The sequence below is a fragment of the Gekko japonicus genome, unplaced genomic scaffold, assembly GCF_001447785.1.
Source record: "Gekko japonicus isolate JY-2015 unplaced genomic scaffold, Gekko_japonicus_V1.1 scaffold1312, whole genome shotgun sequence".
In the NCBI taxonomy this organism is placed as follows: Eukaryota; Metazoa; Chordata; class Lepidosauria; order Squamata; family Gekkonidae; genus Gekko; species Gekko japonicus.
Genome location: NW_015164225.1, coordinates 203,885 through 225,436, shown reverse-complemented (window position 1 = coordinate 225,436; position 21,552 = coordinate 203,885). Strand labels below are relative to the sequence as shown.

Here is a 21,552-nt window from a genome sequence, read left to right as displayed (position 1 = left end):
GCTGGAGTTTGAGCTTGCCCTGAAACAGAAATAAAAGATCAGGAGAATGCATAGCATAAGCAAGAAGAAAATCAGAGAATGAACAGAGCTAGTTAGGGTTACCAGATCGGATCAACCCGGCAGCAGGGGAGGAACTTTCTGGGAGTGAGGGGGGGGCATGCAACATAATGACATTATGCAGAAGTGACATCCAGTGTTCCCTCTAAGCTGAGTTAGTGTGAGCTAGCTCACAGTTTTTTAGCCTCCAGCTCACACATTTTTGTCTTCGCTCAGGAAGGATGGCTCCAGAGCAAATTAATGTATGCAGTGGCCAAATCGCTCGCTCACAACTTTAATGCCAGCAGCTCACAAAGTAGAATTTTTGTTCACAGGACTCCACAGCTTAGAGGGAACATTGTCAGTGATGTCACATAGCTAGGGTTGCCAAGTGAGTCTTCACCGGGAGCGGGGGGTTCCCGGCCGGTGTCGGGGGTGTGCGTGTGTGCGCGAAGTGCGTGCGCCCCGTGTCTGCGTCACCCAGAAGTGACACAGGCACACTGGGCATGCTGGGGGCGGGGCCACGGCCATACAAGGGAAAACCATCGGGTTTTCCCTTGTATTGCTGTGGCCCCGCCCCCAGCATGCCCAGCGTGCCTGCATCACTTCCAGGTGATGCGCATGCAGGGGTGGAGTCCCCCGGGGCCCGATTCCGTGGCGGTGGAAATCGGGCCTCCAAAGTGGGGTTCCCCCCCGCCCCCACTTGGTAGGGACACATAGCTCTGGTATTTTGGGCAAAACTCTATGGTTTGGGGGTGAGATTTCCCCCTGCCAGCTAGCTGTCCGGCAGCAGGGAAGAGGCCTAAAAATTGGGGGATTCCACACCCCCAACTGGAGAATGGCATCCCTTCTGCTAGTGTATGTGCTGAAGACAGGAAACATTTGGGGTAACTTGGGTATTTCACAAATACTTAACATGCATGTTGAGGAAGATCTAAACCACAGGTCACACAAAGATTCCTGTGGACAGGGCTTTTTTCTGGGAGAATGCGTTGGAAAAGAGTTCCGGAACATCTTCAAAAAATTCTTTTTAAAATGTTTAAAAGTTTGTGAGTTTTCAGTATACTGAAACTCCTGAGAGTTCAGCCCTGCCTGTGGATGTAGGTAAGTACAGATTTTGAAGCAGATGAATTTGAGATGAATGTTTAAGATCCTTCATGTACCAGATTTTTGACAGAGTGTGTCTGTTTACAATAATAAGGTATATCAGCACCAGGTCGTCTTGGCATGTTTCTTTTCTAGCAGGTTGTGCTTCATGTCTGGGTTTTATTTTGTACACAAGCATTCTTCTTCGGGAACTGAGGATTTATTTGCTTTTTGATAATGCTGAATATGTGTAACTGCACCCATATGCCTTCCAAATAGTAGTTATGCAGTGTGCTACAAGGGAGGGCAAATCTTGGGCTGTCTTGGTGGGATTGTCAAGAAACTGGAGACATGTAAATTCAAAAATTACCCATTCCATGCTATGAAACTGACAAGAGATGAAAAAAGTGTGAATAGATGGATATGTGCAAATTAAGCTTTAAAGTCATTATAGAGGAAAAGATGTAAGTAATAGAGAATGAAACGAATGGGTAGCTATGTGCCAATTTAACTTTGTATAAAAAGTAAAAAAAATAATCTGAGACGAATGGCATGGATAGGAGAACGTTGTAAGATAATTGTTCAAATATAAGCAACAAAATTGTGAGGGATTTAGTACCTTTCTATTAAAGTACTACCTTTCACATGAAGAAATTGGTGATGGAATATGGAATGAAGTACTAGCTGCACCAGCTTCTTGCTTTATAATTCACTGCCAGATTATGCAAAAATGAGCTGGTGCAGACATACACAAGGTGACACGTGAATTTATAACACTTTCCAATGTGTGAAGTGACAACTGGCAGACACTTAATGACAATTAACACCATGCATATTTTACAAAACTCCCCTCTTCCTCAGAAGAAGAGGGAAAAAAGAGATTGGATTTGTACCCTTCCCTTCCCTCAGAGTCTCAGAGCAGTTTACAAATTCCCCTCCCCACAACACAAATTCCTTTCCCCTCCCCACAACAGACACCCTGTGAGGCAGGTGGGGCTGAGAGAGCTCTTTCCAGAACTGTCCTTGAGAGAACAGCTCAGACAGAACTATGGCTTACCCAAAGTCATCCAGCAGCTGCAGGTGGAGGAGTGGGGAATCAAACCTGGTTCTCCCAGATTAGAGTCTACAAGGGGCGGACCTGCGATACTCGCGGGGGGGAGGGACCTCCACACATGAGGCAGAGGAGGAAGCAGGAGGAGGAGGTAAGTTCCCCCCCATCCCGCTGGTTCCTCCCCCATCTCCTCCACCCCCCTCGATTTCCCCCCCTTGCCTTCCCCCATCCCGCTGCTCTCCCCATCCCGCTGCTCTCCCCCCCTCCCCGGCTCTCTCTCCCTCTCCCCCCGGCTCAAAGCGAGGCCCGAGTGGCTTGCCGCTCGTACCTTGCAGCTTGCCGCTCAGCCTCGCTGCTCTCTTCCCCCCCGTTCTCTCCCTCTTCCCCCGGCTCCGAGCCGGGCCTCTTCCCCCTGCTCTCTCCCCCCTCCCCCAGCTCAAAGCGAGGCCCCCCTCCGAAGCGAGGCCCGAGCAGCTTGCCGCTCGGCCTTGCTGCTCTCTTCCCCCCGGTTCTCTCCCCCCAGCTCGAAGTGAGGCCCGAGCGGCTCGCCGTTTGGGCCTCGCTGCTCTCTCCCCCCCCAAGCGTCATCGTCGTCGAGGGAGGTCGCAGAGTGTTCCCTGCGCATGCGCGGGGGACGCTCTGTGACTTTGGGGGGGATTTAAGTATCCCCTGATAGTTCTTTAAAGTTTTAAGATTTTTGTGCACACCTGGGGACTGCCCCACGTGTGCACAAAACTCTCCCTCCCCTCCAGGTCCCCCCCGGTGCGCGGATTTAGGTATCCACACACCAGGGGGCGACTTCAGAATTAGATATATAGATGCACATAACCACTACACCAAACTGGCTCTCAGAAAGTGAAAAGTTTCTTAGGATGGGAGGAGAAGAAAAAGAAGAAGAAGAAGAAGAGGAGGAGGAGGAGGAGGAGGAGGATATTATTGAATTTATACCCTGCCCTTCACTACCCAAAGGAGTCTCAGAGCGGCTTACAATCTCATTTCCTTTCCCCTCCCCACAGCAGACACCCTGTGAGATAGGTGGGGCTGAGAGAGCTCTCTTGAGAACTGCCCTTGAGAGAACAGCTCTGAAAGAACTTATGACTGATCCAAGGTCACACCAGCAACTGCATGTGGAGAAGTGGGGAATCAAACCCGGTTCTCCCAAATTAGAGTCCGCTCTCCAAACAACTACACCAACCTGGCTCTCAGATGGAACAAGACTGGAATGATACAGTTTCTACAACCCATTCTAGTCAACATTGTGGTCACCGCATTCTGTACCAACTGTGGGTTCTGGAAGTCTTTGAGGGCAGCCCTACATAGAGCGTGTTGCAGTAATTAAATCAAATGTGACCTGGGCATGTATCAGAGTTCCTAGATTTTTCTCACCCAGCAAGGGCTGCAACTGAAGCTGGTGAAAGGCACTCTGACCACCACTACTACCTCTATCCAACAGAAGACCTAAGTCCAGCATCACCCCTAAGCTATGAACCTGTTCCTTTAAGTGGAGTGTGTCCCCATCCAGAATAGGAGATATCCCAATTCCTGGGTCAAACCTTCCCTCCACCAGCAGCACCTCCATTTCATAGGGTTGCCGATCTCCAGGTCGTACCAATTTAATCTCCAGGCAATCAAGATCAAGTTCCCCTGGAGAAAATGGCTGCTTTAGAGGGTGGACTCTATGGCATTATACCATGCTGAGAACAAACATTGAAAGCATGACTGTAACAGCCTTTGTGTGGTTAGTCAGAAGTACAATTAATCCCCAGGCATAATTTTATGTTAAAATTATTATGTAAGAAAATCATACAATTTCCAAGACATTTAAATTGGTAGCAAGCAGATAACTCATAAAAGTGTGTGTGTGTGTGTTATGTGCAATCCAGACACCTCCAATTTATGGTGACCCGATGAATTAGTTACCTACAAAATGGCCTATCATTAACAGCTTTGCTCATGTCTTGCAAACTGAAGGCTGTGACTTTGTTTATTGAGTAAATCCACCTCATGTTGGGTTTTCCTCTTTTCCTGCTGTCTTCAACTTTTCCTAGCGTTATTGTCTTTTCCAGTGACTCTTGTCATCTTATAATGAGACCAAAGAAGATTCACCTGTTAGCCGAATTGCTCCTTAAGGGAAACAACCGGTACAGTTATTATTATCGGGATTCTTCCGTCTATGTTTACGGAGGATGGCACTGTTTCCGAGGTTCCCAATGAAAGACTGAGGCAAAATTCCTTAATAAAAATAATAGTTTACTGACACACTTCACTCAATTATACACAACAATCACAAGCATACAAGACTTAGCAATAAAGGTAGAATATTACAACACAGTTATGGTGGTTGATGCTCTGGGTTATAATTACCTAGCTGCAACTGCGTGGCTCCAAACTTCAAGCGAAGGGGTAAGGATGGGGAGAAAATTGGAAAAGAATGGCGAATGGACTCAGACCAGCTAAGACCACGTGCCAAAGAAAGTCTAGCTGCGCAATACTAGAGTGTAAATAAGGACGGGAAGGATATGGGATAGTGAGCTGGACTTAAGAGGGAAAGCAGGTTCTATAGAGGACGTCGTTTGAGAACGATGGGGGGTTTCAGGGTCCAGAGCAAGAGGTCAAGAAGTGAAGGGCGAGAGAGTAAGAACTTAAGAGAGCAAGCTTTGGGTGCGCTCCTGATTATGTCAAAAGGGGTCTAGAGGAGGAGCTGGGTCCAGGGGTCCTCCCCTATGACACTCAGGTTCTGTCATAGCCAAGAGGTTAGCGATTGGCTACTGTATTTTTCTGGGTGTTCCAGGAAACTGGAGGGCAATTTGAGATCTAGTTGCTAACTCAATCAAGACACCTGGGCTAGGGGTATTCTTATGCAGAAGGGTGACTCATGTCCATGCGGCCAGGCTGAATACCGGGTCTTTGTGAGTACGAGCAGCTTCGTTGGTGCGAGGGGGAGGGGGCCCTGGAGGTGGGTGACCATGCGGCTGGTTTGAAATGGCATTTTGTGCTTTCTGTGACCATGTGCGTTGTTCTATGGAATGCACGGGAACACCTCAGGAGTAGCAACCATTGGAAAACATGGTCTTCGGTAGGTACTCTCACCGGGCCCTCTTAGCATGTCAGTTTCAGGCACAGTTCGTTGTTGGCACACTTCATCAGGTAACAGCGTAACACAGTCCATAAAAACACCATAGCAGGCTTGCGGGCTTACACACCTCAGTTAAGTCATTTTAGCTTCTTGGAAGAGTTCAAGCTTGATTTTGATGTGGAATTCACTTATATCTCTTTTTGGCAGTCCATGGTGTCATTGCCCCTTGTAAGCCGCCCTGAGCCCGCTTGCGGGGAGGGCGGGGTAAAAATTTCTAAAATAAATAAATAAATAAATAAATAAAACTCTACTCCAACACCACATTTCAAATGAATCAACTTTCTTCCTGTCAGCGTTCTTCACTGTCCAATGTTTACACACATACATAGTAATGGGAGATACTAGACTTTGAATTATCTTGATCTTAGTTGCCAGCAACACATCCTTATACTTAAGGAACTTTTCTAGTTCTTTCAAGCTGCCCTTCCCTGTTTCGGTCTCCTTCTGATTTCTTGGTTGCAGTTTCCCTTTTGGTTGATGATTGAGCCAAGGGATAGAAAATGTTTAACAATCTCGGTTTCTTCATTGTAAACCTTAAAGTTGTGTAATTATTTATATAGATTTTTAATGCCGATCACAAAAAGGGGAAAATAGAAAAGGTATTCACGCACTTCTTGCTGCCAGATAAAATCCAGGCAAGGTTATAAATTGTAGTTGATCCTGTTTCTCAAGCTATTTCCCAGATGGCTTCATATCATACAGCCTTCTCTAACCAAAGAAGCAGCCGCAAGTATAAGCCCCATTTGGCTACTGGAATAGCTAAACTTTAGTGAGCAAGAGGAATAAAGTCTTTAGTTTCAGTTGGCAAGCTTATGTTTTTAGCCAGTGAAAGAAAGCCAATTACAATTAGTAAGACACAAGTTAATTCTAAACCAAACACCTATGTGAGCCATCTGGTGCATGGAGACAAGTTATTGTTCCAATCTGTATTCCCCTTTGTTGGGGGTTTCCACATACTTGTAATGACCAGTGGCTATTTACAATAAACTGAACGGAACTGAATTGTTCATTTGTCAAGAGAGATCCATCCACTAGACTTAACACTTAACTGGAAAGGATGGACAAGTAAAACAGCACAATCTACATATCATTAAATAGGTCTTTTGGACAAGATGGTAGACCAGTAACCATGTTCGTGTGCTCCTATCTCGTCCCCTCGCACATAAGTGCCATTAAGGGTTTCCTGGTTATTCCAGTTTGCTATGATATCTGAAAGCATGTGCCTGGGAAAATTGGAGTGTTTTTTTCCCAGCAAACCAGGATTCTAAACATGGTTTCTCAGGCATCTGGAGTTTAAATGGAGGCTTCTGAAACCAGAAAACCTGTTATTTTCCACAAATGAGGGGAGACGGGAAGGAGCATGCAAGCATGGCTCTATGGCTTCAAGCCCAACATGACCAAACAAAGTTTGTTCATGATAGCTGAATGTAACCCTAACCAGCAAATCCACTATAGTTCTAGAAATAGTTCTAGAAATTTCTGGAGATTGCTTAGCACAAGTACAGAATCCAGATGACCAGTCAATATTAACTAGTGTTAAGCTGCCAAAATCATTTTAACTGAGGCAAGTGAAATGAATTGAATTGGGGTATTTGCAGGTCTGCAAGCCATTGGATACAATTTTTGTTGTTGTTCAGTCGCACAGTCAAGTCCGACTCTTCGCGACCCCATGGACCAGATCATGCCAGGCCTTCCTGTCTTCTGCTGTCCTCTGAAGTTTGCTCAATTTCATGTTCGTTGCGTCTATGACACTGTTTAACCATCTCATCCTTTGCCGTCCCTGTCTTCTTTGACCTTCAGTCTTTCCCAGCATCAAGGTCTTCTCCAGTGAGTGCTCCCTTCTCATTTGGTGGCCAAAGTATTTGAGCTTCAGTTTCATTATCTGGCCTTCCAGGGAACAGTCAGGGTTGATTTCTTTGAGGATTGACTGATTTGTTCTTCTTGCAGTCCAAGGGACTCTCAAGAGTCTTCTCCAGCACCATAGTTCAAAAGAATCTATTCTTCGGCGCTCGGCCTTCCTTATAGTCCAGCTCTCGCAGCCATACATGACTACTGGGAATACCATTGCTTGGACCATGCGTATTTTTGTTGGCAGGGTGATGTCTCTACTTTTTATCATGCTGTTTAGGTTCGCCATCGCTTTCCTCCCAAGGAGCAGGCGTCTTTTAATTTCATGGCTGCAGTCACAGTCTGCGGTGATCTGGGATCCCAGGAACGTGAAGTCTGTCACTACTTCCACGACTTCCCCTTCTATTTGCCAAGGAGTGATGGGGCCGGATGCCATGATCTTAGTTTTTTTGATGTTGAGCTTCAAGCCCACTTTTGCGCTCTCCTCTTTTACCCTGAGCAAGAGGCTCTTTAGGTCCTCTTCACTTTCTGCCATTAGAGTGGTATCGTCTGCATATCTGAGGTTGTTGATCTTTTCCCCAGCAATCTCAATTCTGGCTTGTGATTCATCCAGGCCAGCATTTCGCATGATGTACTCTGCATATATATTAAATAAGCAAGGTGACAGTATACATCCTTGTCGTACTCCTTTTCCTATGCTGAACCAATCAGTTGTTCCGTATCCGGTTCTAACTGTCGCTTCTTGGCCCTTATACAGGTTTCTCAAGAGACATGTGAGGTGGTCTGATACTCCCATCTCTTTAAGGACCTGCCATAGTTTGTTGTGATCCACACAGTCAAAGGCTTTAGCATAGTCAATGAAGCAGAAGTAGATGTTTTTCTGGTACTCTTGCTTTCTCCATAATCCAGTGAATGTTGGCAATTTGATCTCTAGTTCCTCTACCTCTTCGAAACCCAGCTTTTACTTCTGGCAGTTCTCTATCCACGTACTGTTGAAGCCTAGCTTGTAGGATCTTGAGCATGACCTTGCTAGCGTGTGATATGAGTGCAAGTGTGCGATAGTTTGAACATTCCTTGGCATTGCCCTTCTTTGGGAATGGAATGTATACTGATGTTTTCCAATCTTGTGGCCACTGTTGCGTTTTCCAAATTTCCATATAACTAGTTACATTGGGATGGATGGCCAGTGAATCATGTTTGTATTGTGGGATGCCTAAATGGAAGATGCCATAGCTCTTTTTTAATTTTTTTATTATTATTTTAAAATAACAGCATATATCCAACTATAACATAACATGTTAACATCATATAACAGGAATCTGAACAACTTTATTATCACATAGCTCAAATAAAATCCTTGAGTTACCTCAGATGGGAAACCCCCCCCCCCCTCAGGACTATTTTGTTTGGCATTTTTGTTGGCAACTTTCATGATAGAAATAACAGAACAAAGTTTGAGTCCATGGCACTGTTGCCAATGCACTAAGGGCACTAAGGTTCTTTGACTTATGTGGCTAGCCAATAAACCACACAGTGAAAACAATCATTCAGGCAGTAAAAGGTAACAAAATTATTTGAATAAAGGAGCACCTCACAACTTAATTCAGCATAGTTGTTCAATTTGTTACAGCCGGGAGCTTGCTTATATACTTTTCTTGTTCCTCCTCACTTTACATCATCACTGACATCACTTAGACATGCTCAGTTCAGTTTTCTTTGTCTGACCATTTATCAGTCACATATTTGACACACAGGATGTTACTTGGCTGCACTTCAACTCCTACAATGCAGGTGCAATGCTCATTATTTTTGATTTACGATTTTGTTTACTCCTTTGGCCAGACTCCCGGACTTCTTTCACCTTTGAGTGATCTCTCCAGGTTGAGTTCATTTTCAGTATTAAACTCTGTCAGTTCTTGTCATCAAAAATTAATACATGCATATAGAAGCATAACAGCTCTCTTAAAACGTTCCTATAAGCTTATTTTCACTAACAAGTATACAAAATATGAAAACAATATCATTACAATGACATTCTAAAGCATTAAACTCCTTACATGAATTCTTTTAGTGTTTTAAAATAGCTTATGGTATGAAGCTCTTGTAGGTGCATTGAATCTATTTTTTAGTTTTCATTTCGGTTTATCAGAATATTTTACAGAATATTTTCTGGTCATTTTATGAAGCTTCTTCTGTTAAAATTAAAGTTTATAATTTGTAAAACACATAGCTCAGTTCAGCCTGTAGGAGACACTGTTCTACAATACAAATTCTGTATTCCTAATTGACCCCTTTTAATTGATGCCAAGAGTCATGATTAATGACTTTTGTTCTTGGCTAAACTTATACTCACCTGGTCATTAATTTTAACTTTCTGCTTATTTGTTAGTAGCTGGGTACTCTGTAAAACTTCAAAAGACACACTTCGGAACATCTCCCCTAGTTAGTTCTTTCAACTTAGTTTCTTTAATTGACTTGTCCATGATTTACATTTTCTATGTTGGCCGGGTCATTTGTACACCTACTTGTGTATAATGATCTCTCTTTAGGCAAACTGTCCTTTTGACCTAGTTAGGCTCTTCTATAAAAAGTACAAGATAGAACAATAAATCTTAGAATTGGCAATAGTTTCTTTCCCATTAGAACTGCTGACATACACCTGTTCAATTAATTAAGCACAGCTTTCTGCTATTACAGTTAAAAATGCAAACAGAGTCTTTTCTTTTTATAGTGCAACATCCCAAGCTAACATAGTCTGGGTTTCCATTATCTTTAACATTCACAAACCACTGCATAGGCTTTCATTGTCAGCTGTAAACATTCAGAGTTGCTATATAGTACTCTTAAAAACTTATAATATAAATGTTGCATAGAGAATATGATTGCACTTCACTTAACCCTATTCCTTGGCTTGACTGGCACCTTGCCAGGTCAGTTTGACCAACTAATGGGAAATTGGCAGAGATTTTAACAAGGGAGAAACACACCTGCAGTTCAAAGAACAAAACTCCCTATTCCTTTAAAGCAGCAGGATTATGTAATAAATCTTGGACACTTGACAGGTCTTAATAAAAAATTGGCTGAGAAGACAACACCTGCAGTCGTTCTCAATTAAAAGGTTGCATCACAAATACGCCCTTTCTCTTTGAAATAAGGGCTAGAAAACCATATCAACTAAAAATGATTGAAATCACTTGGCATTATACAGTAGTTTCTAGTGTACTAAAACAGGTTGTCAACTCTCCAGGAGATTCCCAGATAATTTCTTCCCAAAGGCTTCTGTAAAACAGCAATAATCAATAAAAAACATTAGAACACAGGGCACATCCTACAGCACCTTTAAGATCAACAAAGTTTTATTTAAGGTGTACCCATCTGAATCTATGATAGAAGTAAGAATGTGTTAATGAATGACTCTAAACTGTGAAGAACTTTCAGTTCAGTTGACAACTGGGAAAGTATGCAGAATAAATGGAATTATTTATGAACTGGAGAAACAGAAAAGGAGAGGGATTTAACAGTGTAAAGTACATTGTTATAAGCTTGGGACACTTTGGGTATCTGCTTGAAATTTATGAGCTGAAAATGCTAGAGAACCATGTGACATCTGTGAGTCACCAGTGTTGTGTATTCATTAGGAAGGTGGATATACTGTTAGATATATTAGCCAAATTATTGGCAGTTAGGGACAGGAAGATCTTGCTGTTCAAAATCTCATTTGGAATACTGAGTTCTGTTTTGGTTATCTTTGTTCAAAAAGTTGGAACAAGTGCACAAGAAAGCAAATGGAATGGTGAAAGAGCATGTGAGAGATCGGTTCTGAGCTAGTTCTGCGTCACTGGCATCATAACTCTGACTTCATCTTGATTCCTTTTGTTTCTGTTTAGGATATAGTATTAGTGAAATGGTTTAACTCATTTGAAGGGTGTATATATCATGCTATCTTTCTATCAAGACTGCTGATGTATTTGTGAAAATTATGGCAAGACAATTTTACCTTACTTATTCTGTCTTTTAATTACAGGTAGGCTTGCCAGTCCCCAGGTGGGGGTGGGGGATCCCCCACTTTTGTGGGCTCTTGACTGTTACCAGCCAGCTGGCTGGTGGGGAAACCCCACCCCCAAACAGATGTCTTTGTATGACATCACCAACACAATGATGTCACTTCTGGATCTGATGTCATCATGTCGCTGATGTCCCTGCCCACCCCTGGAAGCCCCCAAATCCCCCTGCCAGCATGAGATAGGCACCTGGCAACCCTAATTACAAGCATTAGTTGCACTTTCAGAGTCAAATAAACACCAGTTGCCCAATGAGGATCTGTTAATAGTGTGATAGATTTCTGTATTCTGTGTCCAGGTCTTTTAAAGCTTTTTAAATCATGATTTGTTTCATACTTGGTGCTGTAACATATGCATGCTATGCCAACTAACTCTCAGGGCCTTGTGTAATTTATCATGCTTTCCTTCCCTACAGTGCACATAGAGCCTGGCACATGTGAAGTCATTGCTGCCCACAGATGCTGCAATAAGAATAAGATAGAGGAGCGTTCACAAACTGTGAAATGTTCTTGCTTCCCAGGTCAGGTGGCTGGGACAACGCGGGCTGCTCCTTCATGTGTGGATGGTGAGTATGCGGGGCCCCAGTAAACTGATCATTGGGATATGAGGATGGATAAAGAAATCCACTCATTGTTCTGCAGCCTTTAACTCTGGATATGCCTCATGGGAGATTTACATCAAAATCCTCCTGTGTTAAAAAGCCCAGGGCTGATCTGAACATTCTCCCATGAAAATGTTTGATTCAAAAAACGGTCTTTTGAAAGAACTCCAAAAGCATACCATACTCATGACAGTTCAGTGCTGTTCACAGCTCCGAGAAGCTGTAGCTTCAGTGCCATATTTCTTTAAAAATAGTTTTCTCCTGTCCTCATTCTTAACTAGTGTTCTTTGTCCTTGAGTCATGTCATCACTTAATCCAAATGCTGCCATTGTACAGATGGAAAGCTTTTCACTTACTTATTGGCAAAGGTTTGACTCAATCAAGAGAGCCGCAGCTTGACAAAAAATGATTGTGCTGAAGTGTAAATGTGGTTAATAGGTTTTTGCAAAGTTCTTAGCAACTTTGGTTGCTAAACCCAGAAACACAAGAAAATATTTATGGTCAAGCCAGAGGCGTGTGGCCCTAAGGATGCACTTTGCACTTTGATAATCAGTCAGCTGGTGGGAAAGACCTTAGACTCCTTTCTCCCCCCCCTGTTCTATTCCCAGCCCAAAGGCTATCCGGCTGTCCTCGGCTACAGCCAGGGCCTTTTTGCCCCGGCGTTGGCCTGGTGGAACTCTCTACCTGATGACATCTGGGCCCTATGGAATGTAGTGCAGTTCCGTAGGGCCTGTAAGAAAGAGATGCTCTGCCAGGCCTACGGTTGAGGACAGCAACGGTTGCCATCGAGCCTGGCCTCCTCTATCTCTCCCTTCCCTTCATGGGGAAATGATGTAAAATGTTCTAAAATGCCATTAAACTTGGCACCCTTCATCTCCCCTCTCCCTTATGGGGAAAGGATATAAAGTGTCCTTAAGACACCATTCTAAATAGTTGTTTTATCACTGTTTAATTGTTTTGAAGGTTTTAATTTATTATAATTGACATAAATGTATTTATTGATATGTACACTGCCCTGAGCCCTATATAGTGGAGGGTGGTTTAAAAATCAAAGAACAAAAGAAAGAAAGAACCAACTCTCAGGAACTTTAGTGAAATGAAGATTTTATATTAGGTGCTAATAATTCTCAGTATGCTGACAGCATGTAGGTCCTTAGATGATCTTACCCCACACGTTATTCTATAACATGCTAAAGTTATTATCTACTTGTTTGGCTATCAAATGCCTAAACCCAACAGTTCTTGGTATTTTGAATATGAGTCCAAACTCTATAATAAATGAGCAGCCTAGCTCCTGGTGATGCCCTGGTAGATTGCCTTTATTCTTTCCTGCATCCTCATTTGTTATGGCTCATCTTGAGTCCACCACCTGCACTATAACCTTATTAATACTGGGAAGGGAACCAGCAATGGGATAAAAAGCACACAGTGCTGGTCTGCATGTCATCCCATCAGTTAGGTAGCTAGTACAGTAGAATATGGGCAGCTTTCTTATGGTCCCACCACAGTTCTTATCATTCTGAAGAAAATTGGTATAGTAAAACCATAACCCTAACTTCAGGTGTTATCCTTCCATTCTGCCTGGCACCACAGTTGATGGGGAATGTAGGATGAGGATCCCAAGCATGTACAATGTAGAGGGGATGGGCTATAGAAGGAATCTGCTGGTGATATTTCAAGGTTTTGTACTGTTGTGCATTTTTGTAAATTGTTTAATTGCTTAAAGCAGCACAATTAATCCACTCCCTGATTACTCTGGAAGAATTCCATTGATTTTAATAAGACTATTCTGAAATGAATGGCTTGTGGATTGAAGCTTTAATTACTCGACATGCCTGATTTTGAACTCAGAAGTAATTTAGGGCCCTTGTCTGAATGTTTGTTAAATCTATGGGCCTCACTGCCCTTTGTTGTAGGCTTGGCACATAGTGATCTAGGCTGCCTGGTCCAGAAGTTCTGCCATTGATTTCTTTTAACATAGAGAAGCCTGTTATGGCAGTGTAGCTGCTGAACACATGAATAATAACATGCCGTCTAATCACCTGTGCAAAGCACTAAAAAAAAACCTCACAGCCCATCTATTTTTTATTGAGCACTGTCATTCTGGATCTGTCTGAAGTGGCTGGAAGCCTCTGCTGGTACATTATTGATTGGCTTGGCAGCTTGGCTAGTGCAAATGGATTTGTGCCTGATGCCAAGGAACTACTTTTAAAAATGCAGGATACAGTTCTCATGAAAGACTGCATCCCAAGCTGCTTCACAAAGGTATTTCCTTCTATTGAGCAAAACAGTTCCCCTGAAATTACCCACCGAAACTTTACTGAAATTGTCATGCAGGCATGAGATAAAAACCTAGTCACACAGTTCTTAAAGGCACTTTATTTACCTCAACTCATAAAATACAGAGTTGGGAGTAAACTGATAGGGAATTAATGCTTATAACATAAATTGTAATATGGCTAATGCCTTTGTTACCCAGATGACATTACTCTGTGGGTTTGGGAGACTGATTTCATGGAATGCACAGAAGCATCCTAAATGCTCTGGTGAAAGGTGTCAACAATAAAGCAGTTCATCTTCCATATCCTTTTAGGTGATAGAAGAACTTCCTGCAGGGCATATGAGAGGTGTATGTTGTTGGGCATTAAGAGGGAATACATGGACAGGTGCTGGATGCCTGGGACACTGATGGGCTGTATCATACATAGCATTTTCTCTGTTCATGGTGACTTCCAGGCAGGTGTGCAAAATAAATATGTGACCAGGGTTGAAACTGAGCTTGACAGGCTGAGTGAACTCAGTGCATGTAGCTCATGTCTCCTAAAAGCCAGCGGGCAGAAAGCAGGCTGGGTTCTTCCTTCTCATATTTGATCTTCTATGTATGATTTCTATGGCCAGAAAGAACTGGGTTCTGGGTCCACAAAGCCATGTGAAAAGCAGACCTTAGGGTGCAAGTAGACCCCCAATCCTTACCAAAAAGAGCTTCTTCAAAAAGGATGGTAGTAGTTATTTGCACATGGTCTGCAGTCTTGTTTGTTGTGTACCAGGAAAGCTCTCATGCTGTGAAATACCTCCTCCCACCAATTCTGTCATGGGTTGTGCACTTCCTGTCAACCTTGCTTAAGCCTCATTTTCCCCTTAGTTAAGGGCATGGCTGCTGCTTTATTGTAATTCACTAGAAATAATGCCCGTTGCAGAAATAAACACAACGGGATCTAGAAAGAGGCTCTGGGAGAGTGCTCTGGCTTTGGGCAAACAGTGTCAGTTTCCTGTGGTGACCTCAGCAGGGTTTAATGACAGAGTTCACTGTTTTCTCCAGAGGGACTGATCTCTGCTACCTGAAGAGCATTTGTATGTTTGAGTTATCTGTAGCCTTCACCTGGAGAGTGGTAACCATGAGGTATGTTATGCAACTGAAAATCCCAACTGCCTTGCGGGGGAGGGGGAGTTTGAGGTGTGGAATGGACTGAAGTCCAATCAGCTTCCATATGCAAAAGACCAGGTTGTCGCAGCAGTTGTGGTGTGGGCAGGACCCAGGCTTTGCCTTCTGATTGGTGGCGATATATGCTGAGGAGCAGTGCCATCAGCCATACACTAAGGGAGTGCATTTTAGAATTAGAACTTTGGCACCCACTATTCAATTATATATAAGGAGAGATGTTTTCTGAATTTCAAAGGGTTTGAATGAGTGCTCTTGTAACTTTGGTCTTGTCGTAGAGATGGTCCTGCTGCTTGATTGGCAAGGCTGGCCCTGGATTTTGTATAAATGTGACTGACATAGTAAGTTTTGGGACAGTTCTGTTGGATCACTTTCCAGCTAGTGATACTCTGACGCTCTCCTAAAAAAGGCTTTCCCATTGACTTTTTGCTTTCACGTTGCTTACTGCCAGTCTAAAGACTGAGTGGCATGATGACCTTGCCCATAAAAGGAGAGTGCCCTGTCAGAATTATAATTTGATCCTAGGAAAAGCTAAATTAGTTCTAACCAACAGTATAGCTATTTACCTATCTAATCATTTAGAGTTTTTTTATTTGTTTGTTTTTGCAGTTATTATTTATTTCTGCATCAGCCCTGTATATTAGGCTGATAGTATGATATGCTATAGGTAGGAAAATGTGTGAAAACCTAACTGTAGATAGTTGTGGTTTTTTTTAAAAAAAATGTGTATGTTTCACTGTACATTATCAAGCTGTAGTTGGCAATAATTTTCCAGTGTAATACCTGTTTTGGGGGAGCACTGGGGGAAAAAAACTCCTATAAAGTATTTTCTCTTTTGGAATGAGTAAAATGCTTCTTAAGACAAGGGTTTCTATAACTCAAAATGCATAGCATGAAAATGTCTGAAGACTTTTTATAATTTTCTGATGGGAAAATGGAAAAGTTTTGGAACACTGAAAAAAATTGAAGGTTTTTCCCCCATTTGGAATGAATGATAAGGTTTCACTTAAAATGTGTACTATGGAAAAGTTTATGTAAGAAATCTACAGCATTAGATTATGATACTTCCAATTTATACTGTATACATAAATATGCAAACATGCTGGTAGGTCTGCCTTTTGTGGCTGTAGAGTGTTTCTGTCCAAATAATCGAGGGGCTTTTTGTGGTGGTTGTTTACTGCCGATTTGTTTTCTGTCTTCAGCTCATATTTCAGATAGCAAATATCAAGACATGAGCTGTGGTAGGATAAGGTATAGCAGTCAGCAGTTCTTTATCAAGTATTGGGCATACTTTCAATGTTTCTTACAGACAATGAAGAAATTCCATAAATATGACAAATAGTACAATTATTATATGTAGGATTGCCAACTTCCAGGTGGGGTCTGGAGATCTCTCACTATTACAGTTGCTCTCCAGACAACAGAGATCAGTTCGCCTAGAGAAAATGGCTACTTTGGAGGGTGGACTCTATGGCATTGCACTCTGCTGAGGTTCCTTCCCTCCCCAAACCCTCCCCTCCCCTCCCCAGTCTCCATCTCCCAAATTTCCAGGTATTTCCCCACCTAGACCTGGCAGCCCTAATTATATGGTAAATAAGTAATAGATATATGTATTTTATGTTGAATCAGTGTAAGAAATTTAGGCTTGATACGAAAGTAAGTATTGCCTACAATTTTCCTCAAAATTTCTGGGGTGTTTCCCCCCAAAATCCCATCGGGCTTCAAAATTTCCAGAAAATTTTCCATTTCTAGGCAAGTCAAGAACAGTGGTGGGATCCCTAGAGAGACTTGGCAGACTAGCTTTTTATATAGTTTCAGGAAAATTATGTGGCAGCAGGGCCACCTCGCCTGCTAGGCGAACTAGGCCTTCGCCTAGAGCGTGAGCTGGCCATGGTAGGAGAGGCAGGGGCGGCCGCCAGCAGCCTCTTGTTGCCCGCAGCCCGGCTGGGGCAAGAAGGGTGGGGGTGAAGGGGGCCGAGGGGAGCGCTGCCCGGGCGAATCCGTGGGCCGGCAGCCCAATTAGCACCCCCAGCGGGAAATCCCGCACGTTAAATGCCCGGCAGCCATAGATCCCAGGTGGCTGCCGGCCGGCCAGGTGCTCCTGGCCAGCTCCGGGAAGGCGCTCCTCCTCCTCCTCCACAGGTAGCCTCTGGGCGGACAAGTGGGGAGGTGAGGGGCCCTGTCCGGCCTGCTTTTGGCCTGGCTCAGGGCCGCCTGAGACTGCCCGCCCACCCCGCTGCACATGGAGGAGGAGGAGGAATGGCCACCGCCACTTCCCCACGAGAAAGCCCCTGCCCCGCCCGCAAGAAGCCACCACCCCCCGCTGCCGGTGGAGCGCAAGGAGCGACCCGGGCCAGCCGGCGCTGGGTCCCGCCCCTCGTGGGAGGTGGCAGCCGAGGCCAGCCCGTGCGCCCCTCCAGTGGCTCGGCGGGGGTTCTGTGCTGTGGCCAGGTGAGGGGTTCTGCACTGTGTGGGAGATGCTCCTGGCTGTGCCGCACCTGCTGTTCCTCCTGCACTGCCTGGAGGAAGGCTACGCCTCTGCCCCCCGCCCCGGGCCCTTGCTCGCCACCAGCACCAGCCCCGTGCCCCCCGCCGCCCCCTGCGCTTCTGGGCCCACACCTGCCTGCCTGGCGAAGGGCCCGAGACTGGCGCGCTTCCCCCTTCCCATGCGCCTCTCTGGGGCGGGCAGCCCGAGCAGGATGGAAAGTGAAAGTGCTCCAGTCTCCCGCCGGGAGGTCGGCATCTGTGCTTGCCTCCGGCCAGCCCTGTGTGGAAGGTGCATGTAACAGTCTTCTAAGGAGCAGCTGCAGTCACCCTCTGGCAACTGAAAATACCTCCCGGAACTTGCTTGTTCCCCTCATGGGTCCAAAGTTTTGGATTATTGTTGAAATCTTCCAAAAGTTTAAATGACTATCTGTCTTCTATCCTACAGGAATACTCAATTCCGGATGACCTAATGGGTTTAGCGGATAATGATAATCAAAAGTCCAAATTGAAGGAATGGGTATCTCATAAGGATGGCCTTTTGAACCTTCATGCGGCGGCAAGTTGCCGAACGGCCCCTCTGTTTAAGATCTTTAAAAGAGATCACTGTAGGACTGGCTATTTAGAGAAACTAACCAATCTTGACCTAAGAAGGGCATTTACAGCCCTCAGATTCCATGCCATTGCTTCAATGGTCTGTGTTGGTCGTTTTATGGGTTTACCTGTTGCCTTAAGAATCTGTCAATGTGGTTTGGGCGAAGTGGATGATATTGAGCACTATTTACTGAGATGCTCATGGCATGAATCACTTAGGCAGAGATTTATATACCCTATTTTACCTTTGCACAATGGATTCTCAAAACAGGAGTTGGTTGTTTTTTTGCTCTCTGATATGGATGTATATGTTACCAGCAGAATGTCCCTGTTTGCTTTGGTGGCAAAAAAGATAAGATTAAGGCTAGGATTCAGTGCAAGTTAGTGAAGGGATAACTTAATGTGATGTATAAGGATTGTGTTTGTATTTATGTTTTGTTATGGCTAATGGCTAATACAATAAACTTGATGATGATGATGTTCCCCTCATGGGCGAAAAACATTTAATTGTTGTTTCAATGCCTAGTATCTTCAGTTAATTACCCCCCCCTCCCTTCCTGGGTGGAAAAGCAATGGGGGATTTGGGTGGCTAAACAATTTTTAGAGGGGAAAATATTGTTATCTCTTCTCTTGCCCTTTCTCCATTCCAGTTCACAGCCTCCCATGTCTTCTTTCTGTATTTTTCAAAGTTAGGAAACAGTGTGCCTTCATGTTTTCATCATGGCCTTGGTGCTCAGACATACTCTGTGAGTTTGGAACTAAATTCCCAGGTGTATTGGGGCCAGTTTAGATTGGGATCACAGAATGAAGAAAGATTTGTTTTATTTTTATTTTATATTCGTTTGAATTTCTATCTCGCCCTCCCTCTGCACAGCAAGGCTCAGGGCGGGTCTCAACTATAATTAAACAACAATAATTTCCCAACAATTTAAATAATTAAAACATAATTATAAATATAAAACCTACAGTAGACCAGGTGGCAATCAGCACAATTACTAGAGATTCCAAGAAAGTCTATCTGTATGAATGTGCAGTAAGCCAAATCCTGGACATGGGCAGACCACAGGCAGCAGCATATAATAAATGATGCCAGGTGGAGCAGGGGTAGCCAATGTAATTAGACACCCATCACCTCAACCATAGGCCTGGTGGAACAACTCCATTTTACAGGCCCTGTGGAGCTGTAGCTAGTCCCACAGGAACCCTGATCTCACTTGGGAGAGAGTTCCACCAGGCCGGAATCAGAGCCGAAAATGTTCTGGCTCTGGTTGAGGCCTTTGGGCCAGGGACCACCAGCAGATATTGAATTGCTGAGCATAACACTTTGTGGGGGCATACTAGGAGAGAATGGTCCTGCTGGTATGTTGGTCCCAGACTGCACAGGGCTTTAAAGGTTAATATCATAACCTTGAACTTGATCCAGTACTCAACTGGGAGACAGTGCAGCTGATGGAGCACTGATTGTATGTGTGCTCTTTGGGGTGTTCTGGTAAGAACATGCTCAGCTGCATTTTGAACCAGCTTGTCATGGGTGCTGGCTCTGCTGAGGCTGACTATTCCTCAGATGAGAAAAAAGCATGGAGCAACCCAGCCTCCTCTGGAGTCAGCCCAGAAGAGGAACCTTTACCAGAATCTGAGGGGGAAGAGGCCCCAGCATCTGTGCAGGAGAGGCAGCAAGGCAAAGAGACTGAGGTGCAGTCAGAGGGAGAGACTGGTCCAGAGCCTGGCCCAGCACCCCCAATCTTGAGGCCAAAATCCCCACCTAGCTCACTTGATTGACCGAGACGCAAGGCATGCCAGCATCTGAATGTGCAAGTGAGAAGGAGGAGTACCAGACTTCAGCTTTAAGTGACATCACTGAGCCAGCATGACATTCTCAGATTTGCCAAAACCCTACAAATGGAGTTGTTCCCACCAGGCCTTTGGTTGAGGTGGTGGGTGTCTAACTACATTGGCCTCCCCTGCTCTGCCTGGCATCATTTATTATGTGCTGCTGCCTGTGGTCTGGCCATGTCCAGGATTTGGCTTACTGTGCATTCATACAGATAGACTTTCCAAGAAAGCCTACTGTCACTCTTTGTGGTATCGCTTACTTGACTTACTCATTCCATATGAGACTAGTAAGTATAATATCCCTTCTACCATGTGAGAGGACACACATATATAAGATTTCTAGCTTTGATTTTGATTTAACCTGCACAGGCAGTCAGGTGAATGGATAACCTGATTTTTATCTGTATCATTATATGCATTAGTGGTTGTATCCCCCCCCCCATTTAAAAATCAGTAAAACTCTCTGCCACAATTCCTAGGGATAGATGATTACCTGAAAAACATGAATTACAGCTTTGATAATGCCATGCTTGCCTAATATTGTATCATCAATAGCATCAATTCATTGGTAATATTATGAAATGATGACTCTTTAAATTTTCCACCTCACATCTCCTCTTCTGGTTGCTGCCACAGAACAGATTATCCATTTAAATTCCTGTGCAAGACAAGCTCTAGAATCCAGAATGTTTTCCCATCATGTCTTTTCTTTGCCCCAGCCTCAATAGTGGTCCAGAAGTGGTGGTGCCAAATGCAGCCATGCCTAGAAGGAGAGGAATGTAAAGTGCTACCAGATTCATCTGGATGGAGCTGCAGTAGTGGAAACAAAGTGAAAACAACTAAGGTATTTCTTTGTTGATTTCTGTTTGAAATGGTGTTAATCCAGACTGAGCGAGAGAATAAACTAAACGATTTCTTGTCTTTTTCTACTGGAGGATATTTTTGCAATCTCTTTTTTAATGAGATCTTATAAATAGGGAATACAATACATTGGATTAGTTCACCACTGGTACTTGATAGATCCAAAAAGAAAAATCAGACTTGCTGGGGACATGGGTGATGCCAGAGTCCCATTATATGTCTTCTCAATTACAAAAATCATTTTGTTATGGAAAGAAAGGAATCATAGAGTAATCACAAAGCAATTGAAGCAAGGGACGATTTGGAATTGCCTGATGTAAATCTCAGTTGAACTTCAAACATATAGGCAAACCTGCTGGTACATATTAGTTTGGCTCTATGAGGCTTACTTTTGTTGTAGGCAGCTTCTGTTCTGTCCAAGGATGGTGGTCATGATCAAGAAATATGGGAAGACAAAACAGAACTGTTTGCATGTGAAGGTCCAAAGTTTCTTATGCTGTAGATACTCTAAGAGATAATTTA

At 43.9% G+C, this 21,552-nt stretch overlaps 1 protein-coding gene across 1 annotated transcript in view; it reads left to right on the top strand.

The window, feature by feature from the left end:
• LOC107108153 (protein FAM19A2-like) overlaps window positions 1-21,552 on the top strand; it is a 147,885-nt gene that overhangs the window by 122,437 nt on the left and 3,896 nt on the right. Inside the window, exons 4-5 of the mRNA XM_015408554.1 lie at window positions 11,634-11,783; window positions 20,889-21,013. Coding sequence (XP_015264040.1) covers window positions 11,634-11,783; window positions 20,889-21,013 — 275 coding nt within the window. The remainder of the gene's footprint in view (window positions 1-11,633; window positions 11,784-20,888; window positions 21,014-21,552) is intronic.